This window comes from Phyllostomus discolor, chromosome 3 (genome assembly GCF_004126475.2).
Source record: "Phyllostomus discolor isolate MPI-MPIP mPhyDis1 chromosome 3, mPhyDis1.pri.v3, whole genome shotgun sequence".
In the NCBI taxonomy this organism is placed as follows: Eukaryota; Metazoa; Chordata; class Mammalia; order Chiroptera; family Phyllostomidae; genus Phyllostomus; species Phyllostomus discolor.
The window spans coordinates 102,693,423-102,708,900 of record NC_040905.2 but is presented as its reverse complement, the minus strand read 5'-3'; the positions used below and the strand labels follow the sequence as shown (position 1 = coordinate 102,708,900).

Sequence of the window (15,478 nt, the reverse complement as noted above, 5' to 3'; positions counted from 1 at the left end):
GGTGTTGGGGGCCAGCCCTACAGAATACCATGTATACACATATCACATATATACATGTGCACACATAGATTTATATATTTTATATATATGGGTACTCATACACACATATGTATCTGTGTGTACTTAAAGGTATGCAGCCTAACATTGGAAAGCAGGCTGCCCCAAATCAAAAAAAAAAAAACATTCTCTAAAAGACCATGCAGAGGAGAGAGCCTGCAAGTCCGCTCATCCCCTTTCACAACAGCCATTCTTTGTGTGTGCGCCTGCACATTCTTGGTCTGGCGGGGTGGCCAGGGAAGCAGTACCGTAGATGTTTTCCTAGGTTGTAATTACTTTCTTAAAGTCCATTCTAGCAATTGCCTTTTTAAAATTGAATTAAAATTCTGATAACTTTATAAAATTAACCATTTTAAAATGAAACAATTCAGGAATATCTAGTATGTTTATAATGTTGTGCAACTACACCTCTATCTAGTTCCAAAACATTCTCATCACCCCAAGAGAAAACCTTGTAACCATTAAACATTTACTCCTATCCCCTTTACCCCCAATTCCTGGCAACTAACAATCTGACCTCTCTGTGAGTCTACCAATTCTGGATATTTCATATATCTGGAGTCATATAATATGTGATCTTTTGTGTCTGGTTTCTTTTACTTAGAAATGCTTTTCAGTTTCATTCGTGTTGTAGCATGTACCAATATTTCACTTCTTTTTATGGCTGAATAACATTTCATTGTATGGATTGACCACATTTCATTTACCCATGCATCTGTTGGTCTTTAGCTATTGTGAATAGTGCTGCTGTGAACATAAGAGGTCTCTCCAGAAAGTAGCCAGCCATGTACTATGAACATTAGAGACATTTATTGAAGAAAAAATAAGAAACATTGTATATAGGACAATGATGCCTCAGTCCCCTTCAAAGTAGATAGCTTGGGACCTCACACAGTTCTCCCAGCATCATTAACAGCTGCAGCACGATGTTCCTTCTGCTGGTAGCAGAAGCCATGGACCGAATTTTGGCATGACACGTTTCATGCTGAGATCCTGATGAAAATCTCAGACACAGTAGTTTTTGGAATCCCAAAATCAGCTTCTAGTTCTTGCACTGTCAGTCACCAATCTTTGTTGATTGCAGCCCGTACACATTCAACATTCTCAGGTGTTCTGCTTGTTGTAGGCCTTCCAGAATGTGGATCACTGTCAACAGATTCTTGACCATCTTTGATGAAGTGTTTGTGCCACACTTTTGTTTGTGCTGCCCTCATTACATCTCCCTAAAAGCCTTCTGAATCATCCAAATAGTTTCCATGGAGGAATGTTCACACTTAATGCAAAATTTGATACAGATTCATTACTGTACTCACTCAGTCATTTTGAAGCAACGGCCACACAGTACACATGCTTACTCAACGGCATCTACCGCCCCCACTGACTAGTACAGTGAAGTCGTTGTTCATGCATGCGCATTCTAGTCCACCCTCCTTGGCTGCCAGGGTACAGTAATGTCGTACAAACTGTTCTCATTTTATTAACAATGGACTTTTTTCACAGACCTTGTATGTGTGCATGTATGTTTGAGTACCAGTTTTCACCTAGAAGTGGAATTCCGGGTCTGCCGCTGTTCTTAACTAAAATTTTATATAATGAGGTTTGGAAAGAACTGCCAGATATTTTAATTTTGTATCTTTTGGTCTTCTCTTATAACAATGATACAGTTGAGAGCCAATGAGTGACTTTTCAGTTTTCTGACTGACTTCTGTTCCCCAAGCTGTTGCCATTATTAGTTGGATCCTTTCTGTAATAAATAACCATGTTTCTTTTCAACTTGCTCTTCACAGTCTGCAGTGATTATTCCAAACCTCCTTCACTGACCTCAGAACTGACCTTTCTGTCATTCATTTCACCTTCAACAGATGACTTTTCTCCTTCTCTGAGAGAATGAATAAAAGCCATCATTTGGGAACTCAGTGGACATCCCAGACCAAATCTATAAACCTACCTGCAGCTATACCCCATCCTCACTGCCCTCCTATTATGATAGAGGAGGTGTCTTTTAACAAAGGCTGTCCTTGTATGCTCTTCACCCCCTCCCCTTCAAGGGACCAGCTGCCTTTTAGTCTCTTGTTCACTCTCATCCATATTCATTCTCACTCTTTTGCTTCCTTTCCCTTTCCTTCCCTTTCCTGTTTCTCGCTCTTCATTGGTTATATACTTGCTCAAGTACTGGTATGTTCTATATGAAGTTCTGTACCCTCTCAAGATTTTCACCTTCTTTCCTACCCTTCATGAGCCACATCTTGAAAATATTGCTTCTATTAGTGTCATTCACTTTCTTGCTCCATCTTTATTTCTTATCTTCCCAATATGACTTCTTTTCATTACTCCAAAAGGCTGGCTCCTCTGTGTGTTACAACAGCAGCATTTGACAGCACTGATCATGAGTCCCTTCTTGAAACACTTTGCACACGTCATTCAGGCTCCTCCTCCTCCCAAGCAGCTTCCTCTGCCTTCTTTATTGGATCTTCCTTGCCTAGTCAACCTATAAATGGACATTTAATTGTTAACTTTCCTAAGAGCACAGACATGGGCTTCTTTTGCCTTTTCTTTTTATATTCTCTAACTTGGCAAACCTGGCTTCAAATACTACATAAGTGACAACTTCAAATTTCAATTTCCTGCCAAGACCTACCTTCTGAAGTCTGGTCGTGTCCACTTCCAATTCAGACATGTCCCAGACTGAACTCCCTAATGGCCAACTAGTGCCCTTTACCTCAGTAAATGGTCTACTCAGGTGCTTAAGCGAGAGACCCAGGAGTCATCTTTATTTCTTTCTCCTTCAAACACAACATCCAGTCCTTTACCACATACTGTTGGTTACATTCTAAATAGGTCTAAAATCTGGCCAGTATATTGCCACACTGTGTTGGAGTTGAAGAAAAAAATGCAAGTCTTAATGCTTAAGTTTCCTACCCTGGAACATCAGGAAAAAAAATCTATAAAATTTATAAATAAATATGTGATTTCCAAGAGCTTAACCTGAGCTCTGGCAACCAGTCAAAAAACCAGTCCCATCACTTTTACTAATCCCTTTGATATCTTGTGGTGGTCCCTTTCCTCTTATTAGTTATCCTAAATTTTACTATTATTTTGAGATCGTATTGCCAGTTTTAGGTGAAAAGAAGATAATTTAAAGTTACTTTAAAATATGATGATGTACATGGTGGGGAAGAAGTGAACAAAAAGGTACTCTCTTACCTTGTAAGTGGAAATAAAGATTGGTGCAATCATTTGGATTGCAGAGTGCCCCTACCAAATATTTAAATGTCTGTTTCACTGTTAGAAATATAATATGTGTGTGTGGTATGAAAATCAAAAGATGCAAAAAAAAATGAATCAGAAGAATCATTGAAGCCTTCTTTATAATACAAAAAATCTCAAAACTTAAAAGAATATGACTGATACATCCATATGTTAGATACAGCCATTAGTACAGCCAGTAAGAATGAGCTAGATTTAATGTTTTTTGAAGAAAAACCACAAACTACATTACTAGTTTGATCCCAACCCATGTATTTCCTTTGCATATTTTTTTAAGATTTTATTTATTTATTTTTAGATAGAGGGGAAGGGAGAGAGAAAGAGAGGGAGAGAAACATCAATGTGAGAAACATCATTCAGTTGCCCTCTTGTATGTGCCCCAACTGGGAACCAAACCTGCAACCCAGGTATGTGCCCTGACTGGGAACCGAACCAGCAACCTTTCAATTTGTGGGCCAGTCCAACCAACTGAGCCACACTGGTTAGGGCTCTTTTGCATGTTTTCTATTTAATGTTGTTGGAATATTCACAAAAAATTCTCTGGAGCCTTACAAATTGAGCAGCGGTTACCTTTGTGCATAAGAAGATCTGGAGGTCTACAGTAACATGGGCTAAGTTTCACTTTTCTTTTTAATGCCTTTTTTATCTTAATGTCTCACTGTTATATTAACAAAAAAGTATAAAGCATGGATTTTTAAATAGAGATATTAGTGCTACATATAGTAGGGTAGTTCTGCGTCCCAGTCCAGAAGTTGACCCTTCAGGATGAGACTTCTTACTGTCTGACTGCAAAATAACCATAGACAGCAAAGCACTGTAAATACATGAGTTTTTGTAGAATTACTTTTTTTAAATCCTCTTTATAATGAGGGAGGCTGTCTGTGTGTGGAAGCAGTGGGTATATGGGAAACTTCTATATCTCCCCATTAATTTTGCTGTAAACCTAATAAAACTGCTCTAAAAAATAGTCTTTTTAAAAAATTCTATGGTTTTATATTGAAAAATATGGTTATCTTTGGCAAGTATCTAAAGTAATAGTAACAATAATAATTTAACATCTATTTTTAATGTAAAGGAAAACTAATAGTTTTATCAGTCTTCTGCTCTTTCAGTATAAATTTTTAAGATATTTGCTTCTACCTGCATATACAAATGCAACTGTAAACTTTACTGCTGAACTACTGCTTGATAAAACACTAAAACCAGGATTGAATGGGGCCCTCAAACTTAATTGTCTTAAGGTGTTACTTAGCTGCCACTGAATCCCTTCTTTATCTAAATTCAAAAGGCAATGAGAATGTTGACTTTTCTAAATTCTTTTGTTTTTATAGGATCAGACCCTTAATTTAACGCTGTTTAAACAATACATAATAAATTTTTGCCAACCAAATACTGTATTCTCTTAACTACTCAAACATCTGTTTGAAAATAAATTAAAAATAGGCCCTGGCTGGCGTAGCTCCATGGATTGAGCGCGGGCTGCGAACCAAAGTGTCGCAGGTTCGATTCCCAGTCAGGGTACATGCCTGGGTTGCAGGCCATGATCCCCAGCAACCACACATTGATGTTTCTCTCCCTCTCTCTCTCTCTCTCTCTCTCTCTCTCTTTCTCTCTCTCTCTCTCTCCCTCCCTTCCCTCTCTAAAATAAATAAATAGAATCTTTAAAAAAAAGTAAGATTTTTAAAAAAATAATTAAAAAAATAAAAATACAATAAAACCCCTGAAATCAGTGTTTGTTTTTTGCCTAGTATTAACTCCAGACTCAATACATAGTTCCTACAGTGTTCTTCAGTGTCCTATCTTTGCCTCTACCTCTGCTTTCACCGGCCATTTTCTTGCCTGGTCAGGGTTTTTTTGTTTTTTACACCCCTCATGATTCTGCAGTTTTTCTGTCCAGTGTCTTATAACTAAAAAATATACACTGGACCCTCTTTCCAGCTTGCAGACAGCTGCTCATCTCCCCTCCGCTCTTCAGCCTACCCTCCTTCATACCCCATAACTAGCTATTTATAAAGAATCTCTATGACCATGGCTACCTGCCATACTGCTTTCCAGAAAGTGGCATTTCTGCCTTGTTCTTACTGTATAGTCCTCAGATGTCCCCTTGCAACACTGGGCCAAAACTGTGCTTTGTTTTGGCTTATTCAAATGATGCTAAATTGCTATATGTTATTAAAATGCTGCATATTTTTTCTTTACCATGAAAAACAACTTTAATTATGTCATATTAAGGAAACATTTCAAGCATCTACTTATAGAAACAAAAATAATAGATATATCAGCTTGATTCACAAAGCACCTAGAAATTTCAAAAGGTGGTATAAGTATGTGAAAGACAGTATGATATTTTAATGTCTTTCATATTGAAAACTAATACTAAAATTTTGTTTTAAAAGCTCTTGAAACCATTTAAAAAGCAGGAAAAAGGAACTACATAAAGACACTTTTAAATATCTGAACTAAGAATGACATTTTATCTTTACCATTAAATAAGCTGCCTTTCATTTTTTTGGAATGGTAATTAAAGTCAAATTTTTATTTAAAAAAAAAACAAATTTAAAGCACCTCTCTGACACAATATTGTTTTTATCTGTTCTAACAAGCGAACACTAAGTACAATTTTCAAAATTATATGCCTTTTTCTTTGTTGAAATGTAATAAGAAATTGTGGTTGAATGAATGATAAACGAGTGCTCCATAACTGTATCTCTTTCTATTGATGAGGGCCTTCTGCGTGTCTCTTGTGGTTTTATTGTCAGGAAATACAGAGCTATGATAGAATTCTTAACTTGCAGGAACTTTTTTGTACAGAGAACATAATACTGGCTGTATAATGAGATATACATACTTTATATGCCCCCCCATTTCTGAACAAATTAAACAGGTTTAAACCCAAACATTTTAAACTTAAAGTCATCATAGGTCCATTAAGTTGAATCATTTTTTGTTTATATATTTTTCAAAGATAAAGACATTCTTAGAGCATAGATAGAGCTGGAGAATATTATGCTAAGTGAAATAAGCCAGTCAGAGAAAGACAAATCCATATTATTTCATTCATATGTGGAATCTAATGAACAAACGGTAGTAACAACAAGCAAAGTAGAACAGACTCACAGATAGAGAGCAGGCTGACAGCTCTGGGGTATGGGGGTTAGGGAGTGGAGGGATTGAACAAAAAGGAAAAAGGGGACATGGACAACAGTGTGGTGATTGAGGGGGGAGTTGGGTATAAGGAAGATAAATGGTAATGAAAAAATACAATAAATATACATTTAAAATAAATAAGACATTGTTAGAAAATGTTTAAATGTGTGCAATTATAACATGAATTCTATTTTAACTCTATTACTATGTCCTTTGTTTTCTGAAAGGATGTAGTTGCTCACACAGTGCTTTGAACTTTTTTCTCCCTGAGAATTCTATAGACTTATGTGTTTTCTTTACTTGCTTGTAATTATTGGCAAGGTGGCCGTGGAGGATACTGAATTTTAGTCTGTTAACAAATTAAGATGGAAGCTATGCCAGCCCAGTAGCACAGTTGATCAGCTCAACTAGGCACCATGGGAGATTGCTCTTGGGTTCAGTTTTCGGACACGGGGCCATTGCCCAAGAAACTGTCTTCCTAGGCTGCTGTCCTCCTCCTCCTCCTCCACCACCCATTTGCCACCTCAGAGAAGCAGTGCTGGACCAGGGCCTAGTCTTCAGTTTTCAGAAATACAGTTTTGTTGACACATGCAGTGTCAGGTTTTCCAGAGATCAGCCAGCATACCATTTAATTTGTTGTTGTTAAGAAAGTACGCCTGTGCAACAGGCCCTGTTACATTCCATGATCTGGGCCTTTCCTCCATGCAGACGTGAATGTGGAGGCTGCAGAGGGAGGAGGACAGTCTCCAGGCCTAGTTCACAAAGATCCCAAGGAAACTTGATAAAGCATCTTGGTCCCACAAGATGCCTCTGGTCGTTAAGAGTCTGGTCCTCTCCCTCCGCAGTCCTGGATAAGCACTGCCAAATTCTGCTCAGGCTGTCTACATCAGTGATTTTCAGCCAGTTTGCTATGACATAGCTGATGGGCTGCAAGTTAAAACATGCAGTATCTTTAGTCAGAGACACTGACCTCTTTTCCCTTACATTGTCAAATTAAAAAATGACAGCAGCCAACACAATAGCCAGCTGGTGTGGATGAATCTAAATTATACCCTTTTTTTTCTCAGATTGGCAAAAAATGTACTTTTTGGTGTGTCACAGAATTTTAGTAGTAATTAGTTTAAGTGTGCCATGGGATGAAAAAGTCGAAAATCATTGGTCTTCATCATTCAAGCCTTGTTCTTCTTGGACTTGGACATTCTGTAAGGTGAAGATATCATCTTCATCTAATAGTTGCCATTTATTGTGTATTAATTTTTTTATAAATATGATGAGTGGGAAGTGCTAAAAGGAAGTTTGATATTTTCCAGAATTGTGAGGCTATACCTATTTGATTGGACTCTTTGTAACATTAGTTTTTCTCAGAAAAGCCACTATCAAGTTGTGAGTGACTGGCTATATTTAATATGAATGAATGTTATAGTATATTATGTTTTAACATGGTACATAGGATCTCATATTCAATATAATGTGTCTAGTACTGTCCACCTATTAGTATAGATTAAAACTAAGTCAAGCAGGGTCACCAGCAGTCTTAACAATGTGACTAGTGATATGCCTCCTCTTCCATTCATGTTCTTCCTAATGTCTTAATAAATGAACATGCCTGGTGAAGGCTGCCTGCCATACTACTTTGAGTGATGCTTGTAGTGTAATGATATTGCTTGCTTCTTATTCAAGTGGTATGACATCAGTAAAACTGATTGCTTTGCCATCAGATAAACAGGTTTGCATTCAGTTTTTGTTTTCACAATTGGTGATTGATGAGATGCATTAATTTTGTGTGTTCCTTCCGAGTAGCAGATACCTGTTACATGTCAGCATGAAAGTGTAATTTCTAATCAGGGATGATATAGCCAACAGGATAGCTGTCAAGGTGCATGAGGGCAACTGACCAATGTACAGGCAGGAGCTGCTTCAAGACTGACAAGCTGTTGTCTTCAGTGTTGGTTTGCAAATCAAGTTGTTGCAAATGTATCCATCATTCCAAGACACCATCACCCAAAAATATGTATTGCATTTGATAACATTTGTCTCACAAGTATGGTGCTTTGTTTGTTTGCTGTAAAACGAAGAGGAGGGCTATTGATGTTTTCATTGCCATTTCTATTTTACTCCTTTCTTTGAGGACTCCCTTTGGAGAAAGGCAAGACTGCTAGAGAGTCTCCAACAGACGTGGACCACTGTGTTCCAGAAGTGTCAGCCTTTGAACTGGAGATTGTTTTGACCCTTTTCTCCTCTCATATTCCTTTTCTTGGGATTCTACCACCTGAATATAACTGTGTTAATTTCATACCAGCATTAACTTTAACATTCACAGAAGAATGTTGGAGTGTGTAGCCATTTGGGTGCTATCAGATTCACAGGCCAACTCCTTTAATTTCGTTCCTAGTAAAGTAGAGTGGGAACAAACTGTCCTCAATAAACTGTAAATTATCAGGGAACAGATCTTTGAGTTAGAGCATAATTGATCCAAAGTATCACAAAGCATTTTAATGTGAGAAACGTGCATTTATTTTTTTTTGACTCATTACATTTTTCTTTTGCTTGTGTAATAGAATTTTGTTGCTTCAATTCAAAATGGGATGCCTGGAAGCTTTGTGATCCTATGACCCCCCCCCCGCCCCAAGAGGAGCAAAAAAAAATTTTAAGTACTTAATAAAGGTTGACATTCATATCTATCAATGAATTAAAAAATGTTTAAAAGGTGTTTTACCATATAGCATCTTTTTGAAGTACCTAAAATTGTGCTTTGCTCTTCAGTCAGCACAAAGGCAAGCAAAAAGCAAAGGCAATGAGGGCCACAGGCCCTGGATCTTCAGGCCTGAGGGGTTTGTTGCAAGTAGGAGCCATCATGTGCATTGTGTGTGAGCCTGGGTAAAAAACTGGTCTAAGCCAGCTCCTGTTCCAGCCATCACCCTTTTGCTAGAAAATTCTGTCTTCTCTACATTTAAGAAATACACATAGGAAATTGTTGGGTTTTTTGCTTATTAACAACCCTTAAGCAGATACTTAATCCCAACCTTGGTTTTTATCCAGGGTTTGAAACAAAAATAAAAATAGAAACTTAAAATTTAATGTAAACCAAGGAAAGTATTTTTCAAAGTTACTTTATTTATTCCTCTTGAAATTAGCCCATTTTCCAGCTAAAATTATAGAGATGCTATAAAAGGAATCCACTTGAGAAGTTGAGTAAAAGAGATTATTTTGATTAAGTTAGCAAACTGGATTTCCACCTTTTGTGATATATACCTTGATTTCTACAAATTCTAATTATTTATTTCCTCTTTATTAAAATGATATGGTGTCAATCGATTTGTGACTTTCTTAGAACTTATAGAATGAGGTATGGTGTTTTGTTTGTGCAAAGATCATTAAACTTGAAATTCTTAATTTGGAAAATTTTCCCTTGTATCATTAGTGATATCTCCTTGGTCTAATTATAATTATGCAATTGGCCTTCATTAAAGCTACTTAGAATTTGTTCCTAATGGAGTAAATCCCTCCAAATAATTCAGTCTTTTCTTAAAAATACATTTTTTGCTATAACTTTTTTAACAAAAAACTAAGCAATGTTAAGGAACTCACATTTCTATTCCTACAAATAAGACAATGTATGAGCCAATAATTTTTGTTTATTTGCTGAGTACTGGGTGATTGTATTTAAACAACAATACTTGGCTTTCTTCATCAAATTAAGATTATTAACTAAGTAATCAGAGAGTATTTTGCAAGAACTTCAAAGTTCACCACAGTCAGAAATCATGGACTGATTTTCTTTTTACAGGTTTCATGGTGACAGGTGGTATCCTTACTCAGTTAGAAATTAGAAAGTTTTTAATAAGGTTGACTCCTGCAGTCACCTCCAAACGCCAGTGGTAAATGATTGTTTCCTTTTCACAGTGCTCCAGCTGAGGCTGCAACAGAGGAGAACGAGAGAACAGCTAGTGGACCAGGGCATCATGCCACGTAAGATTTCAGTGTCCTTGTCATGTCTAGTGTGACGTAACAAAATAAGCATGTCCAAGAAGAACCTGGAACACACTATACTCAGTTGTATCCATGTACTCAAGTAGATAATTAATTACCAGATGAATGTATAAGGAAAAACCAGGCTTCAGCACTGCCAACTTAAGAGAACTATTTAAAACACATTTGGAAAACCAATGCTGATTAAAAGATGGACTCAAATTTTATATTATATAAAGAACACCTTTAAAATTCTGCAATTAGGCTAACATCAGTTCCTTCAAACTGCAACATTTGTTTTAGTTTTAAGAAATTGAAATAATCATTCTACATAGGTCCAGTGTTACTTAGACTTGCAAAAGCAGCATGATAAAATTAACTCAAAATCTTATTCTAATTTAAATTATCTTTGCTAATGTATGGGCTATAATCGGTTAAGGACTAATAAACATCCTATTTTAATTAGTAAGATTTTTCTTCCCCAAGTACAGATATTTTCCACCTATCTTTAAGCTTCAGCCCTCCATTTTTTGCAAGTTGATTAATTTTAGAGTATTTGTCCAGGTTGTCTTCTTTACCTTTAGTCACCAAGTTTGAGGATGATGTTATATTTTAGAGGGGAAGAGTGATTTTGTGTAGGTCATTAGGATTATTTATGGATTTTGTCAAAAAATTGATTTATCTAAGAAGTAAGGTATTTGGTTTTTAAAAAACTGAAAGAAATTACACAATGCTTTTATGCTTCCTAGTCTTCTGAGTCACTGATACTACCTTTTTTGGTTTATAAAGAACAGTTTTTCTCTGCAGTGGATTTTCCTTATTGAAACCTTTTTTTTTGGACTATTAATTATCTAAATATTTTAAAGCTGGCATTGTGACAGAGTCAAAGCTTGTTTAGTAATCTGCCAGATTTCTCCACCACTACATTCCTGACTGGGCACAGGATCAATCAAATAGGATCAAATTATGATGTTTAAGACACCGCTGCTAAGCCAGTTGTAATCTGGTGGAAGCTGATCCGTACGTAGCCTGTCCTGTTTGGACTGGGTTGCTGGAAGTCTTTGCTATGCCTCAAGCACCAGAGCTGGCAATAGTAATGCTACCAAGAGCTGACTGGCCCAGTTTTAGAGACGACAGCCCAAGTAAGCCTAGCCCTATATCTCACCCGTATCATTTGACTGCCTGTAGCCATAGGTGCGGAGTGTTATCAGACAGTGGTGGACATACACATAACAGAATTTGCAAAGATGGTTGACAGAAATACTGTAGTAGGCAATATTTTAGTAAATAAACAGTGCTTACCCTTACCTTTTCTCTGGGATTCTGCATTATTTAATGTACTAGCAGTTAATGTATTCAAGACTTACTGTGTCCTTAGAGTGATTTGCATTGTGGTGTGGTAGAAAGAGCATGAACATTTCAATTCAAAATTCTAGATTTAAATCCCACTTCAACCATCATCTAGCTATATGACTTAAAGAATTCATTTTACTTTTGAGCCTTTCATCTGTACTGGGGTAATTCCTGCCTTGCAGGGTTGTTGTGATGACCAACAGCAATATATTTGTGATTGACCACAGAACACTGGGTTAAGCCTCTTATGGGTTCTCAGTAAATGAGAAATCAGATCTGTGAACTATGGAATGCAGAGTGTCCTCATGTTCAAGGTTAGATCACTCATGATTAAATGTCCTAAGGATATTTGGGTTTTTTCCAGTAGTTGATATGACCATTAAAAGCAAAGACCTATCAAGGAATCATCAGAGTTCCTTTGTAGTGGCATAATATTTTGCCCAAACTATTGGTTGGAACAAGTCTGATTTGATACTTGCATTGTCATTATGTATACAACTCCATTTTATTTATTATTTTAGAGATTTTACTTATTTACTTACTGTTAGAGAAGGGGGGGGGGACATCACTTTAAAAGAGAAACATTAATCAGTTGCCTCTCAAACACCCCCAGCCAATATAATAACAACCATAGGCAACTGAGGCATGTGCCCTGACGGGCAGTTGAACTGGCCACCTTTCAGTTTGCGAGATGACACTCAACCCACTGAGCCACACCACTTAGGACTACAACTCCATTTTAAATGTTCACTTGTTTTATTTGTACAATTTGTAATTTTAATTCTGAAACATTTAAGGTTCCAAATTTTGCAGATCTACTAAAGGAACTAGTAAATAAATGGAACTGTAGATGTGAACTAATATGATTAAGAGGAAACATCAACAAAGACATACTGTAACATTTGACTGAAGTATTAATTCCTCTATTTATACCGTGAAACCGATTTCTTTTCCTCCCACAGCTTTGAAGAGCCCAGCGGCATTCCATGAGCAAATAAAAAGCTTGGAACGAGCCAGAGTAAGAAATCTGTTTTAAATGTTCTTGTTCTCTGTTTCTCTCTTTTATTTCAAAGTGCCTGTGGACAAGTTGCAGTATATTTTCAGGATACATGGTATATGGAGTAATATATTCTAGGGTGGTTTTATTTGGAGATTGATAGAAAATACATGACTTTCAAATTTTGTTCTTTTAAAACCAGTGACTAATTTTGTACATAAAGGACAAATCACACTTTTTCACTTGCTTCCAGGGCATAACCACAGTTTTTAGAATAATAATGGAGTAATTCTGCAATGTGCTACCCCAGCAGATGGACACAGACCCTAACTGTGTCACCTGTACTCTTGACCAAGGGTGGGAGAGTCTGGCCGAGTGAAAGACTGTGGCTGTGTTCCACTCTGCTTTATTCTTTGGGTTGACTCCATCGTAGTTACACATCTAATTGATATTTATTATACTTCTTTAAAATGTACATTTTTCTTTTCATTTTAAGGAAAACTTTTATTATGTTTTATGAAAAGCATGTTCTAAAAATTTCTCTAGGATTTTCTCAGGATGCAATAATGATCTCTTTGAGTCTTATAAAATATAAAACTCATTTTAAAACCCTATTATTTTCAGCTGAATACAGTTCTGAGTAAGAAAATATGACCAAGGATATGATGAACTCATCAAAGAAAATACATGAGAAATTTTTAGGGAAATTGTTGTGTAGGTGGATTTTTCACTTGACCTGAAGTGATTTTATTTAGATTTTATTGATTTTAGTTACTCAAATAAGCAAAATTAATGTCTTTTCAAAAATCAACTTCAAAATTATGAGCCTTTGCCTTTCCCAAGTTTTAAAAGAAAAGTCTATAAATTGATTACTTTATTCCAGCATACACTTCAAGTCTTTGTACGGTGTTAAAGGCTATAGTTTAAATCATGTATTGGATAATTGTTTCTCAAAGTACTAATTTCTGCTCTTTTCTTACTCTCAAAATCATGGCCAAAAGGGTATCAATTAATTTAAATGGGGTGTCTTGAGAGAAAAACATATAAAACCACAATAAGTCATAAATAATTTATGGTAAGACTTTCTCTTTTTTCCCCTAAAGACTGAAAACTTTTTGAAGCACAAGATTCGGAGCCGACCAGATCGTTCTGAACTTGTCAGGATGCACATTTTAGAAGGTAAAATTTTATTTCTGCTTATTTTGTTGCATTTTCTCAAAAAAATAAGAATTCCACAATTTCTGTTTATACCTAATTTAATAACTTTTATCCCACAGGCTGGCATATTCTGAACTAGATGGCAACATGTAAACCCAGTATTAAATGTTATGTTAGATACATGGGGAAAGTTTGATTTTCCAAATAACCAGCTGATAGACTGACTCTTCCCCACTAGCTGGTGCCATAGGTATTCCTACCATACTGTCCTGGAAAAACATTTTTGGTCCAGAGGGTTCCTTCATCAGCGAGGGGCATGTACCCAATCATTATGTCATAAAGGGTACAATAGCCACAAGTCTAACCATAGATTTTTGGCTACTTGGACCTTGTTATGTCTGTTTGGTATGATGCCCACACTTAACATTTTCTCTCTGTTGCTTACCCACAACACTCCAGCTCATTCTGACCATTATCTTAAGTACTCTCTACTCGGCCCACAAGATTTTCTCAATGATACAGCCGTATCACTTAAGAAGCTGGTAGGGATGATTCTACTCCATCTTTGGTGGAAACCTAAGGCCAGTATGTTTTCTCTCTAAAGACAGAGACATCCTTGAAAGCTGATATCTCCACCAAAAATTCCTCAAGTTACATATTCTTTCATTGTTTTGCTTCTCTGACTAATTGATTAAACAAGACTAGGAGCTTGACCCTGCAATACTCCTGAGTGTGTTAAACCTTGAGAAGCTACAGAAAGAATCTGAAAACTCAAATATTTAGACAAAGTTACCAGATAGAAGGAATAAGATTTGTTGTGTCTGGCCTGATGACAGATTTAGAATTAGATTGACATTATAAAGTGTTAGATCGTAGCTCAACATATTATTCCTAAAGGTCAGGCATGTCCAAATATAAAATCTTTAGGAAGCCTATGGTTGCTGTTATTGGAGGTGTTTATTCATTGGACAGTGAGTTCGACACCAGAGGCCCAACAAGCTAGCCTGTCTTCATGGAGTTTACATTCTAATGGCACAGGCAGATAAACAGGCAAAACAAATGAATTATAAATTCAGAAAAGTGCTCTACAGGGAATAAATAGGCTGCTGTGGTAGGGAATAAGCACAAGCTGACACCACACTAAGGATGTTGTAAAGAAGTTCCAAGTGTAAAGCTGGACTCTCTAACCCTGAATAGTGTCTCTTCTCATCCAAAGAATCTATGATTATGTAACTGTCTTCATACCTGGGGCAGGAAGTGAAAGCTCCTGCCTAATAAACTCTACTTTGGGTCATGTTCTCAGAAGTCCACTGGACTGATAAAGCTTTTCCAGAATTTTATTGGTAGGGTAGGAGCAACTACCAGCTATCAGGGATAAGTTCATCTTCAAAGAAGTAAGTTGACTCGTAAGTAGGTAAATGGCTGCTTCTCTGCTTGCAGACATCTTGACCTATAAGGGACATTTTTATGCAACAATGCTCTCTGTTTCAGCATATCTCCTAACTGTAACAGGCTTTCTTAATATAATTA

General features: G+C 36.6%; 1 protein-coding gene across 5 annotated transcripts in view; it reads left to right on the top strand.

Moving 5' to 3' along the window:
- MRTFB (myocardin related transcription factor B) overlaps positions 1-15,478 on the top strand; it is a 202,685-nt gene that overhangs the window by 122,213 nt on the left and 64,994 nt on the right. For all 5 annotated transcript variants that reach the window (XM_028529974.2, XM_036020917.1, XM_036020918.1 and 2 more), the window contains 3 exons: positions 10,375-10,440; positions 12,756-12,811; positions 13,894-13,969. In XM_028529974.2, coding sequence (XP_028385775.1) covers positions 10,375-10,440; positions 12,756-12,811; positions 13,894-13,969 — 198 coding nt within the window. The remainder of the gene's footprint in view (positions 1-10,374; positions 10,441-12,755; positions 12,812-13,893; positions 13,970-15,478) is intronic.